Consider the following 16,736-nt stretch of genomic DNA (forward strand, 5'->3'; position numbering starts at 1 on the left):
CTCTATCGTTTCAATGCATTGGCATTTTCCTTTAACTTTTGACATAAGATTTATCACTAGAGCGATAATTTAACCAAAAAATGCATCAAGCTTTTTTCATGTAAACCTATTTTATTTCACATTTTCAAAATAATCTTCTCAGCCAGACCGGATACCTGAGAAACTTGTCAGAATTTCACTGCTATTGTCCAGCTCTCACTTAGCCTTTATTAATAAGACTAACCTTGATATTCCAGATACATGTACGTGTTCTTTACATTTATACAGCTTCAAACCATGTATATAAGAGAAAAAAAAAGAAGTGATGAACTGTAGCAGAATACATAATTTTCTGCTGTTATACATTGTAATACTGACTGGTTTATTCTTCAAGACTTGGAAATGTGTACTCAGGTGTATGTTACAAGATTTTGCCTAGAAAGGAATTTTGAAGACAGAAATCACAAATCAGAGAAGTTCCCAACTGGGCACATACACTTACTTCTGCTGGAAAGGTTACATACGCTAACCTAACAAAAAGACTTCCATTCTTAAATTATGAGATGTTCAAATAAGATAGAGCCAGGAAACAAATATACAAACAAAAAAAATCTTATATAATTGTTTCTTCTCAAAAGAAAAATATGGGGAAGGCACACTGCTAAAGGCACTATAGCTTCTTAAACACTGAATAGTGACATCTAAAGAAAAAAGCAGAATTGCTTAACTGTTACACAAATATCCAAATTCAAAGGCATACCAATTTATCCTCAACAACTACATCTTCAAAATGCAACAATTAATACCAAACATAAACAGCAGCTATGTAAGTTCATCTACATATGAATATGGAAGTCATAGTTCACCAAGTTTCTTCAGTGTATTGTAAAAAAAGCACATTTTTATGAAAAATACAGTATTTCTAGCACAATTGCATTTCTTTCTGATTTATATTAGATGTGCTGAGGACAATATCCTAAATGCGAGCTTAATATCCAAAGTACAAAATGAAGACTGCATAGCCTGAAATAATTCAATTTCAGCTCAAATTGTCCTGTAAAATGTGACCTGAAGAACATGAATCCGTACATTTTTAAAAGTGTCCTTATGTTAATTTTAAACATTTGCAACCAGCCAGTAACCTTTTTTGTCAGCCTCTTCACAGTTCACTACTAAAGCTGAAGAAAGTTAAGAGAAGTACCAGCTGGTCTCCTTCTGAGCCTCTCATTGCAAATACCCTTTGGATACTTTCATAACAAAATGAAACCAGGAATTATTTTCTTCCAGTCCTGTTCAGGAGTCTGGCTACCAAAATTTTGTGTTACATGGCACCCAGTAGACCAAGCATCCGCACCCAGACATCTTATTTTCCCACCACAATGAACATCTCCTCACCATCCTTGCCAAACAGAGATCTGAAATGGATTATTTCAGGCCCATGAAACTACCCTGACATTGCTGTACTGTGAATATCTACTTCTGAGCACCAGCTCCTCCAGTAAAGTGGGAAAATTTCTGACATGCTGCAGCAGGGAGGCTGTACCCAGCCACAGCAGCAATTGCATCAGGTACCTGAAAAGGATGAGGAAACTTATCCAGGGAAACCACTGGCATCCCAGCAGCCAGACAGTTCTAGCACAAGTTGGTGGTTTATTACTGCTGCAAACATCTCAAAAGCAAGGAGCAAAGGTAAACCTGGAGTCCACAAGTTCCAAGAGGGGGAGGAAAATCAGCAGGGACTAACACATCCTAAAAATGGTTTTCAACAACTTGTTTAGGAGTGATTTTGGATTTCACAGCCAATTTCATCAATTATGGTCGAAGTTTACGCTTTGTGAAGTATCACATTCTGCTCTCTAGGTGTAAGAAATTTTATTCAAAATCATGCAATTTTCACATACTCCATTAACCTTTGGAAGTATACAGCACATTCAAGTTTGCAAACACATTTGCAAATCTGGCAGTATGGAAGGACGGAACTTACCCCATCTGTAGCTTTTACTAAGAGATCGTAAGTGGTTGGATCTCCTTCTCTGTCAATGTCTTGAGACACACAGATCTGACCAGTACGTGGGTCAATCTGAAAGGCTTTAGATTTTTCATAATAATGGAATCCATCATAAAGAGAATACTCAACTTCACCAAACTGGTCGGCATCTGCATCTGTTGCTTTAACCTGCAGGGAAACAATGGAGGTAAAAAAAGAAACCAGCAAAACCATTACTCATTCATTCAAAAAAAATCACAGACACTTTGTTTTAAAGTTACCCATTTGCGTTTTAAAAGCAAATGTGCATACACACAGTAAATACAACCACACTTCGCTGCCTAAGCTGTCTGTCTGCAGTTTGTAAAATAATGACTCAGCTACTGATAGTGTAATTACTGCAACAAGCATATAAGATCGATTACACCTTATCTGTAAAATTACCTCTTTATCTGTCAATAATTATCCCAATCAAGTAGACTCCCCATGGCTGGATGAGCCGCACATATTAAGCCACATTAGTAGGCCATACTTTAAGCTACTTTCCCTTTTTGTTATTTTTACCAGTGGAAGTAGGTCTTATGAAAACCGCATCGCATGCAGATCAGAAAAGTGCTGCAGTACATTCCTAATATATTTTCTAAAAGATTCCCCAGAGCTGAACTTCATACTTCATTTGAAAGAAGGCTTGGTGCCACAGTGATCCATAAAAGTCAAGGACTGGAGGGGGTTTTAATCTCCAGTCATCTCTCCAAGAAGCCAGAGCTGTACCAACACAACTAAACATGACTGTCACATGCATGCACACCACAAAGCAAGAGATGCACAGACTGCAATAAGTTCTTGTGGGAGATTTAATTACTTTGTCAGTGTAGTCTTGCACGTAGCTATAACTGCTGAATGACAAACAAGCCTAACATCTTTTCTTTTCAGCTATATTAAGTACATCTAAAAAGCAGCATGAATCCTGCTGCAAATCCCAAACAAATGTTGTAAATAAGTACTTTAAAGAAAGACTTCCTTCAGAGAGAGATTCCTCTGCAACCACATGGCATCAACTGAGAAATATATATATATAAAAATATATATATACACATAAATACCAAGTCCTGCTGACAAGGAAAATCAGCAGCAGGAGAAAACCTAAATGGGTGATGGCTAGAGGCTGGAGCAGGGCAATAGTAGCCATGTGGCAGGGGGTCCTGATCCTGGGCACAAAATGCCTATTTCCAAACAGAAACCCATGCACTCCTCCTATCTTTCCAGCTATGCTTAGTCTTCTTGTGTTACCAATGGATCAGACTAGACCACGTGCTAGAGGCATGCAAGATGCTTTCAGAAGCCTGTGACTTTCAACACGCTGCATCAGCTTCCCTCAGCTGGGTTTTAAAGGACTCACAAGGCATAACACAAAAAGTAGGGCGTCAATGCTCTTCAGCTGAAGGTGTGATTCAGGCAGTGACTAGTCTATAAAGCATTAAAAAAACCCAATAATTTAAAACCATCAGGTGACGTTAAGTTTAACACAGAACACACTTGAAAGTTTTTTTCTAACACTAAACACCTTTCTTTTGATGCATGGGGGGTGGGGGGCAGAAATCAACATACCCTTTAAAATATTTTAAGGAAAGTTTACTATAGGTTTTGCCATTACTGTATACATGTGCCTTGTGAGAAGAGGCTGAGGGAACTGGGCTTGTTTAGCCTGGAAAAGAGAAAGTTTCAGAGGATTTAACAGCCATGCCCCAGTGCAAAGAGGAGGTTACTGAAAAGACAGCGCCAAGCTCTCTCCTCAGGTGCAGAACAAAATTCTTGCTCTTTGGACAAGGGGTGGATTGGTTAAATAAGTATTTGATAAATAGAACAGTTTTCTACATTGCATCTTCAATTTTATTGCCCTAAGATCTCTGATAACAAAACATTTTGTGCTGGGTTTGGCTCTTCTCTGGAATGTTCCATTGTGGAGGTTTTCATTTAAATTTACAAACATCTCGGAAGAAAATAATTTTTAAAAATATGTATATATAAAGAGAGCCAGTTTTTTAGTTCTCTAATTTGTCATTATTGGAGATACTTAAAGGATTTCTCCTCTTCATTTGGTTTAATTTTCTACTTATTCTTTGAAGATGATAAATCCTGTGTTTTCCACCAGCCTACCTGTGCAAGTACAATGCCTGAAGACCTTAATGGAGCTTTGGAAAGCTTATTATTGTAAAGCCTGAGAGTCACAACTGGCAGGAGTTCACAGAGAAGACCTGTGCCAGCCATCGCCTGCACCTGGCCCAGGTTGGAAAGGTGAAACCCACAGCCATCAACCTCAGACAGGGCAAAGGCAGAAGTCTGCACACAACAGCCAGTACTGATAAATGTCTGGCATGGTTTTAGGCACAGTTTCAAGCAAGACCAAGCAGGACAGGCCAGGGACATTTCCTAGCAATAAGTTTGGATGAGATCATCCTGTTTGGGGGTTGTAAACGAATTTAGCTGCGTGGACACAAGCTGTGCCAGGTCACTTGGCCTTAGCACCCTAGAACAACCCCTGTCTGCTTCTCCTACTAGTACAAATGTGGCCCTGAGGACCAGTCAGTGCCGTCATCACTGGGCTGACTTCTTTGCCCACATAGGAATTGTTTTGGCATTAAGGTACTGAACTGGGACTGAATTAAAACTAAATGAAGGAAAACAGCTTGAGAAGGCTGAAAAGCATAGAGTGGGGAAAGGGAAATTATGTAAAAAGTGCCAAGGCAAATTATAAAGCTAAAACTTACTGTAGACCAGTTACTTCCATCAGAATTTTAAAATGACAATGACAGCCAGAAAGATACACGTGTTATTTCTGGGTTGGTGGGGTGTTTTTTGTTTTGTTTGGTTCTTTTTTCTGTTGTTGTTGTTTTGGGTTTTTTGCTTGTTGCAGTTTTATTGCTTGTTTTTAAGTGCCCTGTGGACTCCATTTCTGCATGGATGCTTTTGATTTGCTTTATTTCTGAAGAGGTATCACTGTGACTGTAATTGCGCCACATCTTCCAATGCATCTTTCCCCCTCCAAAATGGTTTCTCACAGCACTGAAGGCCATTATACCAGAGTTTCTGGTGCTGCAAATAGAAAGCTCCTCCACGGGAGCCCTGTGGTGACAGAGCCCTTCACACTCCTTTCACACCCTTGCAGTTTGTATCTTGCAGCTGCAGCACAGGCTGCAATGTGCAGCCACTCCTGACCCCAGTCCAACCACTCATTCAAAGTTAAAGGCAAAACTCACACTCAGCTTCAGCAGAACAAAGATCTGGCCCTAAAAATGCTTTACAGCTGTATATAAATCAAGTCTACAACACATGTATTTCACCAGCCTTGTACTTTGTTATTTCTATCATAAAAAATAATAAAATATACGCTTACTGTGCTCTCAGTACTCTGCCACCGTGATGCTATGGAACAGTAATTCACTTGGCTCTTATAAGAAAATTATTTCAATTTATTTCTTCTGCCTGAAATCTAATGCAGGTGATAATACTGAAAGGTTTTGCCTCCCTGTGCCTACCCGCAGTTGCATGTGTAATTGCTAAAAATTTATGTCTGCAGTGGAATGTGGGTGATTAATTGTGAGTGTGAAATTTGAGGGTATTGTTAGAATTTTAGCCCACTATGTTTAGCAACTTGTTTTCTTTCTCGTAAATTAAGCAGTCCTCAGACTTTGAATAGTACATGCAAAGGAATAAGGAATGATGAATTTAAATAAAAATTCTTCAGTTCAAAGCAACACAAATTTGAAGGTCTAATTGTGATCAACTTAAATTACTTTAATAACCTCTCAGGTAGGAGAACTAAGTGGCATCAACTTCTGCATTTATAAAAATGCTATATTTCTCCCTGTTCAAGTCCTTCACATCCACGCAATTTCTATCCACTTAATAGGCCATTTTTTTTCATCACTCAGCAATTTTGCCCATGGAATCTTCGATCTGAAGAGGGAAGAATCTGGAATTAAAAGTGAATGAAAAATTTACTGTACCAGCAATTAACTATTATCAATGCAAGCTGATTTAAAAGGGGGACCCCAGTGAAAACATGCTAACAGATCTACGTTTTCAGATACAGATGAAGGGAACAAGTTACTATAGATATTAGAAATTCAAGCACATGGTAGTCATGGTGCAAAACACATCAGGTTATGATAACATACTGCGCTAGTACCAATCCTACAGAGTATTAGAGCAGTTAAGTGCCTGAGAGCTCTGAATTACGGCAGTCCAAACAGAAGGAAATGAAGGCAGCAGCAGGAATTTTCACAGCAGATTGATCAAGAGTGTTGTATGTCAGCAATATCATGGAGGTGATAGAGCTGAAAGGATTTATATGCCTTGGAGATGCAGAAGGCAAGAGAGTACTGAGCTGTAACGCCTCTGTTCTGAGAGGCTGAATATGAGGTCGGGGTCTAGGAGAAAGAGAGTAAAAAAGAAGGGTTATGCTCACAAAGCCTTTCTCATTCTTTCACTGAACATGTTTTCAATATACTAATTTAAAGATACATGTTATTGAGGAGTGTAAACTTGAGAATAAGGAAAGACAGGACAAGAAACATGTTTAAAAGCCAGCCAAAGCCATGGTATGGACAGCTACTGGCTGGATTTCTCCTGTCAGTCATGCTTTCTGTAGCCTACATCCTTTAGTCTGTTTGTACACTGCTTAGAGTGCAAACACGTCAAAGTTTCTTCTGTCCTGTAATAAGTGGTCATAATAAAGACATCATCTCAGGAGAAGGAAAAAGGGGAACCTAGAGAAATGTTATGGAGAAAAACAGGGAGGGGAAAAAAAAAGGCAAAGCTGAAGCTGATCCATCAATGTGATGCTTAAACAAACAGATATTGATGCATGAGAAGAATAAATGCTGGAAACTGGTAGACTCCAAGCAGTATAAGGACAGAAAGACAGACATTTAAAGAGACATTAAAACAGTGTTGGAAGTGCAGGAATTACCTTTATTTGCATTTGGAAAGGGGGACTAATCTCAGAGAAAAGAAAATAAAGGGAATGAGTATGTAATTAAGGATCATTAATGTCACCTACATGTACACTTCAATCCTACAACACGTGCAGGTTTGAATGAAGAAAAAAAATGCTGGCACTTAAAGAGGATGGAACAGAAACATCTTGTTTAGTGTTATGCTTTAAGTATGGACAGACTTTACAGCTAACAGAAAGCAAACATTTGGCAGATCCTAAGCTGGTTCAATTCTCTTCAGTGGAACTATGACAACTCACAGCAATGGGCAACCTCTCCCCATATTTTACAGACATGAAACAATATTATCAAGAAATAAAAAATATTATTATAAAGAATTATATCAGCTCCTAAAGCCCAGACTGTTTTAAACACTGATTCATTTTCAGAGAAAAGTCCCCATTTTGATTTGTTTGTTTCCACTGCCTCAAAATCCTCAAGCATATATTTAACTGCCACCCTACTCTTTCAACAGACTAAAATAAAGTTCCTGTCTATTGATTTAGGTTTCTTTATAACAACAGAACATATTTTGAAGAGCAGAGCAAATATTTTAAACTGTATGCAAAACAGGAGAAATGACCTGTGCACAAAAAACCACATCAGAAAATGTAATCTTACTAACTGTGCAGGTTTAAAAATTTAGGACCATGCACTTTGCATCCTATATGACGACCACTTCTAGGATTTAGAGGATGTGACCTTAAAGTTCACTGCTTTGCAGTGCTGAGTTTCACATGCGGGTGAGCTGAATTAATTTTATGGCTTTCAGATCAACAGACTAAAAGTAGACTACAATGGGAAAGAGCAGGCAGTTTGGCCAAATAAGTCATGACAGTGATCCTCTTTGATAGCAATTAAATGAGACTAAAAATATTAAATCAATTTTTCATGGCTTAAGAATTGCTCCCATCCCACATATTTTGTCACATTTACTCCATTCGATTTCAACTAGCAAGATATAGCTTTCATAGCTCGTAAAATCTGTTCAGGGGACCCTTAATGTCAGAGCGTAAAACAGAGTTTTACTTTGTGTGTAAAAAGGGTGTTTAATTCTTTCAGTTTTACTGATGCTGTGAAAAGCAAGTTAACTGCCAGCAATCAGTTTTAAAGAAAATGAGAATGTAGGTTAAATAAAAATACACTCCACTACTTCAAGATACTGAGCATCAACCTGTAAGACAGGACACAACAGATAGAGACATAGGGAAAGCAGCAGGAAACTGAAACGGTTCCACGATAGAGTTATGCTGCTGATGAACAGTATAAGCATGGTCCTGTCCTTCAGACACCCCCAACCCAAAATCCAACATCCTTCCAATTAAAGCATTGAAGGACACCAGGCCTGTTCACAGCGGTATGGCAATGCCCAGTGGCAGACCCTTACCAGAGGACTGCTGCAATTCCACATGCAGGCAACCCAAATGCCACCAGAAGGGCTGACTGCCAGCATTTTGCAAAAAATCCGCCACACCAGACCTTTGTGCCTGGCTGCAGGGAAGGAGGGGAGCAGCCTGGCTGATGGCATGCTGTCAGTGAAATGAGGCTGTAGAAGTACTGGTACCGGAATTACTGGTACAGAATACTGATATTCTCAAGAGAGGGTCATTTGGGTGTAACTGTGCCTGTGAGATTCAGATTAGCACATGAGCTGCCAGAAACACACATCATCAGATGTCTAATTCAGTGCCCTCACTTAGAATCCTGTTTGGCAAGAAAATAGTACACAAAATACAAACCAGTGATCGTCACCCTCACAGCTGCCTGAGGTGGTGTGAACAATAATGCTCATTCCAAATCTGAAAAGAGTTTTAATAAATACATTACTTCTCAGGGTTTTTATCTGTCTGTCTCAACATGCTTGATGACTGCCCATCTCCCTGGTGCCACAGGTTTAATGCACTGGAACAGGAATAAAACTTCAGACCTACTTACTTACATCCTAAAGGCATGAGCCTTTATTTCAAGAACTATTTGCCTGAGGACTTACCAGCCTGTCCTTGAACAACAATTTGCAGTGACAACAGAGAAAGTCCCGCTCCTCATCCTCAAACTAGACCATATCTTAAAAGCTGCAAACCAAAATCATATGTGGAATTTAAGCTGAACATTCAACTGGCATTGCTACTCACTTTGCTAACCACCAGAGGTACCACATACTCCAAAAAAACCAAAGGTCTGCAAAATCCTTAGTCCTTGTCCTTGCTCTGATGCAAAATGTCTTCACTGTGCTAAGCAGGTCAATGGACCTGACGTCAATCTTTCTGCATTCTTTTCACCTCCTGTAGCACAGAAACTACTACAGCTAAACAACTGACAGTAAGCGCTACACAGACACGACCTTGCAAACCACTTCTGCAGCAGATGCTGGTTCCTCCGTGTCACTCCCAGAACTGTCATCAGTTTTCCAAAGATGCTCATAACTGCTTCATTCAAGTCCCATCAGAAGTATTCATAAATTAAATCTCAACAGCCTTCTAATTAAAAATACAGAAAACTAAACACAAGCCGGGAGAGAGGGCTGGACATAAACGTACATAGGTGTCAAATCATGACACCTATGTCACAATTCCCACACTGGAGATGTCGACCATAACCAGGGATGGCATTCACGCTCCTCAGAAAATACATGGGTAGGTTAGTCTCAGAACAACACCACCTAGAAAACAAGAGGAATATTGTAGCCATGCCACTCCATTTGGAGAGGAAGAGATGCTAATCACTGCTCCCACCCTCCTTGGTTCCTTCTGTGCTCACCACCTTGGAGATGACCAGAAGAAAACAAAACAAAACCTCCCACCCCTCTAACATAAAGGCCCAGAAGATGATTCACTTTTTCTCAGCTGAGTTCCCTACAAATCACTAGAGTAAGAACGGAAAAAGTGAGAATTCAACTCCTCTTCTTTAGCTAGAGGGTGCAAAATATCATAAGATGTGCTCAATTTTCATACAATGTGCTCATTGACAGCATATGGAATGCGCTATACACTGCAACTTCAAGTAAGCGTTACATTTCTCAATGATGATAAGGCTTTTGATTTTGGCATTTCAAACAGTTATGAAATGGTTCAGCAAATGTGTTTTGTGCTTGTCTGCATTTTTTTTTTCTTCTTGGTGCCCTAATAAACTCCAAGGTTTTCAAATCAGATAAGACTAACCCTATTTCACATATGAATCTCTAATAAAAGATCACACTGATTTTTATATTTTTAATAACACATTGATTCTTTTTGTAACATTCTGTATCTTCCCTGAGACAAGTAATTGAAAGGAACAGATTTTCCTTAATGAACGATTCTGAGATCTTTGCTTTTTGCCTCCTCTGCTCTTCTATGTACATAATTGATGACAATGAACAAACCCCCAATAAAAATATTGACAAATCTTTGATTCACTGTTTTCAGTTAGTCTATAGAAAGTAAGGAGGATTAAAATCACTGGAGGAGAAAACAGCGTCAGTACATTACAGCATCATGCTTTCATTCTGAAAAACAGACATCATCCAGCAAGCCAAGTCCAGATGCAAGAAGAACAGGGCATTTCAGTCCATATAGTAATCTGCAATTCCTGCTCTGGTTTTAGCCAGAGCCTTAATTCACTTCAATTTAACCCAAAAGTTCCTGAATGTCTTCAGTTTTGTTGCTACCCCTCCTGCAAAATGGCACAAGCAGCTAAATCCCATTGATGCTAGCCAGGACCCAGAAGTGTGGGAGGCAGGCCCAACCTGGAAGGCATGCCTTCATCACATCAACAGGATCTGGACCCACACAAAATACAGTTGTTGATGTCGGAATCAATAGCAAGAAGCAGTGTTGCTAACGCCTACTTATTATATGGTAGAGTAGTGGTTATAAAATGTTCTTTGGGAGCAGGAAGCTCAGGTTCCAGCACCAAAAATGTCTGCTATAAGGACCACCAACTCTGTCAGTCTATTTGGTCTAATTGGCTTCCTTCTTATCATGCAAGTATAACCAAATAGAACATAATTTATTTTTATAGCACATGTAAACTGGAAGAACAGAAATGTAAAGAGAACATATTTCTGAGGAAGGAAAACCGATTTTCATAGCAACCAGCAAATATTTGCAGGACTGAAGTCTAATTTAATCATCAAAGGCAAGACTCCTACTTTTCAGTAAAAGCAGATTCATCCATTCATTAATGCTGCTCACATACTCTGCAATAATTTTAGATTTTATAACATGCTAAAGCCTTGCTATGCACTCTTAAGAGTTTAAGTACAAATCTAATTTTATTCATTAATTTTCGTAAGCTACAGAGCTCCAAGTCTGAGTATCTCTGCCAAGCAACAGCAGAGCACAAAAATTTCCCTATTCTGTGCTAATTGCATAAAGCAAGGAGTCATGGGTTTAATAATCTAGAATATCTATCACACAAATAAAGAAATATTTTGTAAAGAACATGTTATTTTAATCATCTTGCACTGGAGCATGTTTTAACTTTCAGTGGTAGGATTCATTTTAAAATTATATTTAACAAGATGGTTTAGAAAGCAATGACTCAAGGTAATGGCTGTCTTGTTCCTTAGGACATTTTTCCCATTAGAATACCTTACTATGAACAACAAATCGATAATATGATTTATTGGCAGCATGTATTATCACATTAATTAAAATAATTCAATTTTTTGCTTAGATCAATCAACATAATTACTATATTTATAAAGCTGTAATGTGATACACTAGCTAGCTGAGCCTAAATGATCAATACATATCCTGAATGCAGAGTAGGTGTGTGACCTTAAAACTGAACACTAATGACAAAAAGATACATATGTATCGTATATATACTCATGTCTTTAATAGACAGATTACAGGATGATGCTGCAAGGGAGAGAAAGAAGTGCAGAAGTGAATAAGCAACCTTGCACCTGGATGCCCCTTCCTTTGTGGCATGCAGGTTTGTGCAACTGGACTTCAAGTCAGATCAGGGAGATGATCCAGCCAAAGCTCATCATAAAAACTACATTATTGGTGCAACATTAGATTTTAGCCAAGTCCGTTCCTGAGACAGCTGACCCCAGGGCAAATGGTAGTGGCAGGAAAGTGCAGTCCAGATATGGCCTAAAAGCTCTTTCAGCAGCGGTATGGACTTAAGACAGGCCGAAACTGCACACTTACACATGTTTGTGCAAACATTTTCCAAGCCCCAAAACCAGTCTCAGCTGCTAACGCCTGCCCACAAACCACAATGCTGCAACCAATACTCCTGGTTAGACTGATACAACTATTTATGGAACCACGTTGTGAACAAGATCACTAAGAGCAGAGCTTAAATCCTCCACTTAAAGAAACAGAAAACAGAATAAAACCCAAGAACCTTTATTTGTATTTAGCCAGGTTATTTCAAAAATTCTTTCCCTAGTTCACTTCAGTCACACTAGCAAGGATAAATAAGCAGCCAAGGTAGAAATCTCTTAAATTGATTTTCCTGCTAGAGAAAAAGGATTTGTTATTGCGTCTTTACAGTAAACGAAGACCATGAGTGGGCTGCCTAAATTTCAACTTACAAGTACACTTGTAAACTGCTGCACTCATTGGAAAAATGTGGTGGTTTAACATAGCTGAAAGAATAGCATGGCAGGCCAGTTGGAAGGGCTGCTGTCACTGGAGGAGTAACCTTTGAGATATCATTACTGGCCCAGAGCCCTAGCAGAAGGCTGCCTCAGAAAATGCACAGCTTTGCTTGAGCCCAGAGAAGGTCTCGGAGAGGGTCCACCCAGAGCCCACTCCCTCCCATGCTTGTATTACAGCTGTGGCTGTTCTATGCTTTGCATGCGGATGTTTTCTGAAGCAGTGAGTTGACTGGTCACCACCTTCCCGTAAATCAGGAAGGAGTCCTCTGCAAAAAAACAAAACAAAAGAAAACAAACAAACAAACAAGCCCACAAAAAAACCAAACAAACAGAAAACCACACAAATCAGCTTTTGACCTGCTGTTCCAGTTTGTTCATTTCTTCAATTAGTGGTGGGTTTCCTTCTACCCATACTTCTTTTACAATCCTTTATCCTGCTTCCTGAGTCAATGAGTTAAGTGCCAATAAATTTGTTTGATTTACCTACTCTCATCCACACAGCATTGAAAAACATTGAAAAATATTTTGTTTACATCCATTAAGAATCAGGTTTTGTAGTGACTATAGCAGATGGTATTAATACTAATGTAGGTCAGATAACAGCAATATCATTATCATCACCCTACCATTTTTTGTTTTTTGTTTGGATCAGTATAGTGATGTCCAACAGCACCACTTCAAAATGGGTTTTACAGGACACATCAGCATAGATAGGCAAAGGTTGCTTTGACTTTGCACATCTAACACACTGATTTTGAGTGCTTGTTCAAGTAGTCTGCCAAATATTAAGAAATATCAAATGCCTTTCACTGTTCAGACCACTGCTGGAGCCTGACTATCCTCCCATGTCCTTCTGCAGCTAGGACAAGAGAAAAGATGAGCTTCTGTTCCAGCTCCTTACTCTGCAAGATGGTGACTTCACCCTTTTGTTGAAGGAGTCGGACAACATTTAGAATCAAAGGTTGGTTTGTTTGTTGAGGGGAGGATTGTTTAGGTTTTTCTTTTCTCCTCTTAAGGTGTTTTTGTGCCAACAGAAGTCACAGAACTTTGCAAATTCCACAGGGAATGATCTGCAGGTTGTGGCACCTGAATCTCTTCAGAAAGCTGGCCCCTACTGCCATGTCCTCTTGTGAATATATGTTGATGTGCTTACATGCAAAATCACACTGTTAATAACATCTTCTAGTCTTCAATCAGCACCTTAGCTTGGCTCTCAAAAATATGGCCTGCCCTACTCTCAGTTATTCCCTGTAAAGTTGTGTCCCTAAGCATTAAAAAGAAGAATAAACTCCCTCCTAAGGAAAGCATATATTTTGTGTAACTGGAGTCTTATAAATCAGAGCAAATTTATATTTGGAAGTAAGCAGATGAGGGCCCTTTTAGCTCATTTCTGCTTTTATGGAAAATTTAAAACATGGCCAAACTCACAGCTTGAATAATGTATTCATAGCATGTTAAAAAAATATTTTTGCATTTTGTTCATTGTAGACAAAAAATTAGCAAGGGATCTATATATTTCCTAATGATTGGTGCAGAAAGGCAGCCTGACACAAAGTATAGAGACATTTCTCCTCTCCTTCCTTCTAAATCGATTTTTCATATACATCCCAATTTTGTTTCCTGACTCTCCAACACTGCATGTCTACATTTCTAGCTATTTTTGCTCTATACAAGTCTCACATTCACACAATTTAGAGGCCAGCAGACTACAATGTGCAACAATAAGCAATCATCAGAAAGATCAAAAGGCACAGAACGTGCAAAATCTTAACCTCAACAGCATGACACAAAGCAAAATCTGGGATACTGTTTAACAAAAAAGAAGCCTTTACTTCTTTATTGAGTCTGAAATACAAAACCCATCGAGTGCACAATAAACGTGTGTAACTAGACTAGCAATTTCTTCAATTTAAGTTAGCTATATATTTTACAAATACGACGCAGATGGCCCAGCTTTGAATACGTGGAGATGGCAGAGCCATTCTCAAAAAGTTAAAGGACATCACCTATGATTCATGATGTTTAAGCAACAATATACAGAAGCACCACGAAGTCACCACTCCTCTAAAGTCAATATAAGCTGTTCTAAGGACAGAGCTTTTAAACATCCTCAATATCTAACACAGACCTTACCATAAATTACTTCCTGCTCCCAAATTACAGTTTGTAATTAGTATTATAAGAATTATGCTTACCATGCATACAATGAAAACTCTGTCCAGTAAAGGGCTAGTAAATTTAGCTGATACACATTATCATGCCAAGTAAGCCTAATATCAATACTGAAAACAATTGTGTACACACACTTTTCACAAGCTACAGTTCTTCAAATGAACACAGTAACATCTGGGTCATTAACTACACCATCTCAGAATTACAAGGCCAGAAGTACCTCTATCCCCTTTGCAGACAAGGCTGAATGTCTGAGTGAACACATTTTAATTAGTAAAAGCAACAGATGGATTAAGTTCCAGGAAGGAAATGAGAAGGGCTGACAGGGTATAAATTGGCCAAATCAGTGATACAGACAGAAGCATCTCTTTTTTTTTTTCTTTTTCTGATAAGGAATTCTTCCACAAACAGGACACTGGAGTCCTACATTGTTCCTATACTTCTTGCACAGCAGAAGTCAGAGCTGTTTTGAAGTGGGAGATGATGAAAACCAGATGGTTAGGTCCATTTGCTCAGCTCCAGAATTCTCTGAAGTATTTTGCTTTCTCTTAGGAAGAGGAAATACTCTGTTCTGGGGACTGGTTCTGAACATTTTGGATGTAGCCCCTTCAGTGATCAAAACAGCTAACTGGAATAAATTTCAGCTTCAGTGATCAGAAGAGCAAGATGCTGCTGGCAAGTAGAAGCATTCTTCAGTATCTGCTCTGCAGAAACAAAAATTAAAAACATAGCAACTCCAAAAAGAAGTTTATGTCCAACTTGGTGTATGCAGAATTTGCACATCCATATGTTTAGAGAAGATTGAGGCCTCCCTGAATATTCAGACAGTATGTCTCTAACGCTAAATCACTTTATCACATGTGCTACTTTTAGAGGATTCATTCCCTATTTCCTCATTACTTTTTTTTCCTCAAACTAATGGATAAGACCATTTGTAGCATGGTATTTAAACTATAAACAGACCAGATATTCTTATTAAGCCAAAGGGATCCCTGCAGTTTTGTCACATCTATGTCCTAAATTTGTAGCTCTTTAATTTTCATTGTTGTGTAATGTTCCTCCATTTTCTGGAGAAACTAAAAAGACACATTAGGATAGGAAACTGCTGAATAATGAGATTTTGCTCAGTTGCTTCATTCTCTCATACATACTATTGGTACCTGTCCATTATGCTAGTTAATCTCAGGTGCCTTTATTGAGCCTTTCACCACCTGGCCAAAAAAATAGCTTGTTTTTCCCAACCTCTACCATGTCATTTCATCCCTAGCCCTGGTCCTATCCTTTCCCACACCCCCACAGAGAGTGACAACTCCCCCTCACCAGCAGCTATACAGCAGACACATAGCAACAGTCTTTTCATTTAACAATTTAAACAAACAGTTTCTTACAGAGACCTGGCTCCTGTTAAACTACACAAATGGGAATGACAGCAACTAAAATTTCGCAACAGAGCTATAATATTTCAGCCACACAAGAGACACTGGAGACCATAGAGTAGAGAGATGGGGATATCTGGGCTACAGTGTGTGCTCTTTCCACTTTGCACCACTGGTTTCCACTTTGCTTGTAAATACACCAGCATATTTTATTCTCAATATGTTGTTCCAATGGACAGAAACAAAGCATGTTTCCTAGTTTGTCCTGCCACATTATAACCTCTTTGGTTTTTTTCCCTTGCTTCTTCCCTAAGTGAAACTGAAGCTTTTGCAGGAACACTATAAATATATAAAACTTCCAGACTGGGCAGAACAACTGAGTTTTTAGTCCAGAACCTTGTTCCTAAACAATGACCAATGCCAGAGCCTGAAGATGCAAGAATCCCACAGTCAATAAAACTCCTCTCTTCCCCTCTCCTTTCTTCTCCTCCCCCATGAAGGATTCAACAGAAATTTAACAGTTAAACAGGATAATAACCAAAGCTTAGGGTTTCATTCTTTCCCAAACTTTTCTGAATGGACTGTCTTGTGTTATGTGCATAAATGTCCAAGCTTTCTCCCAAGGTGTT

At 38.9% G+C, this 16,736-nt stretch overlaps 1 protein-coding gene across 1 annotated transcript in view; it reads right to left on the reverse strand.

The window, feature by feature from the left end:
• The window catches only part of DCHS2 (dachsous cadherin-related 2), a 117,693-nt gene that overhangs the window by 68,501 nt on the left and 32,456 nt on the right, over positions 1–16,736 (reverse strand). The window contains exon 2 of the mRNA XM_065634627.1: positions 1,964–2,155. Coding sequence (XP_065490699.1) covers positions 1,964–2,155 — 192 coding nt within the window. The remainder of the gene's footprint in view (positions 1–1,963; positions 2,156–16,736) is intronic.

The sequence above is a fragment of the Caloenas nicobarica genome, chromosome 4, assembly GCF_036013445.1.
Source record: "Caloenas nicobarica isolate bCalNic1 chromosome 4, bCalNic1.hap1, whole genome shotgun sequence".
Classification (NCBI taxonomy): Eukaryota; Metazoa; Chordata; class Aves; order Columbiformes; family Columbidae; genus Caloenas; species Caloenas nicobarica.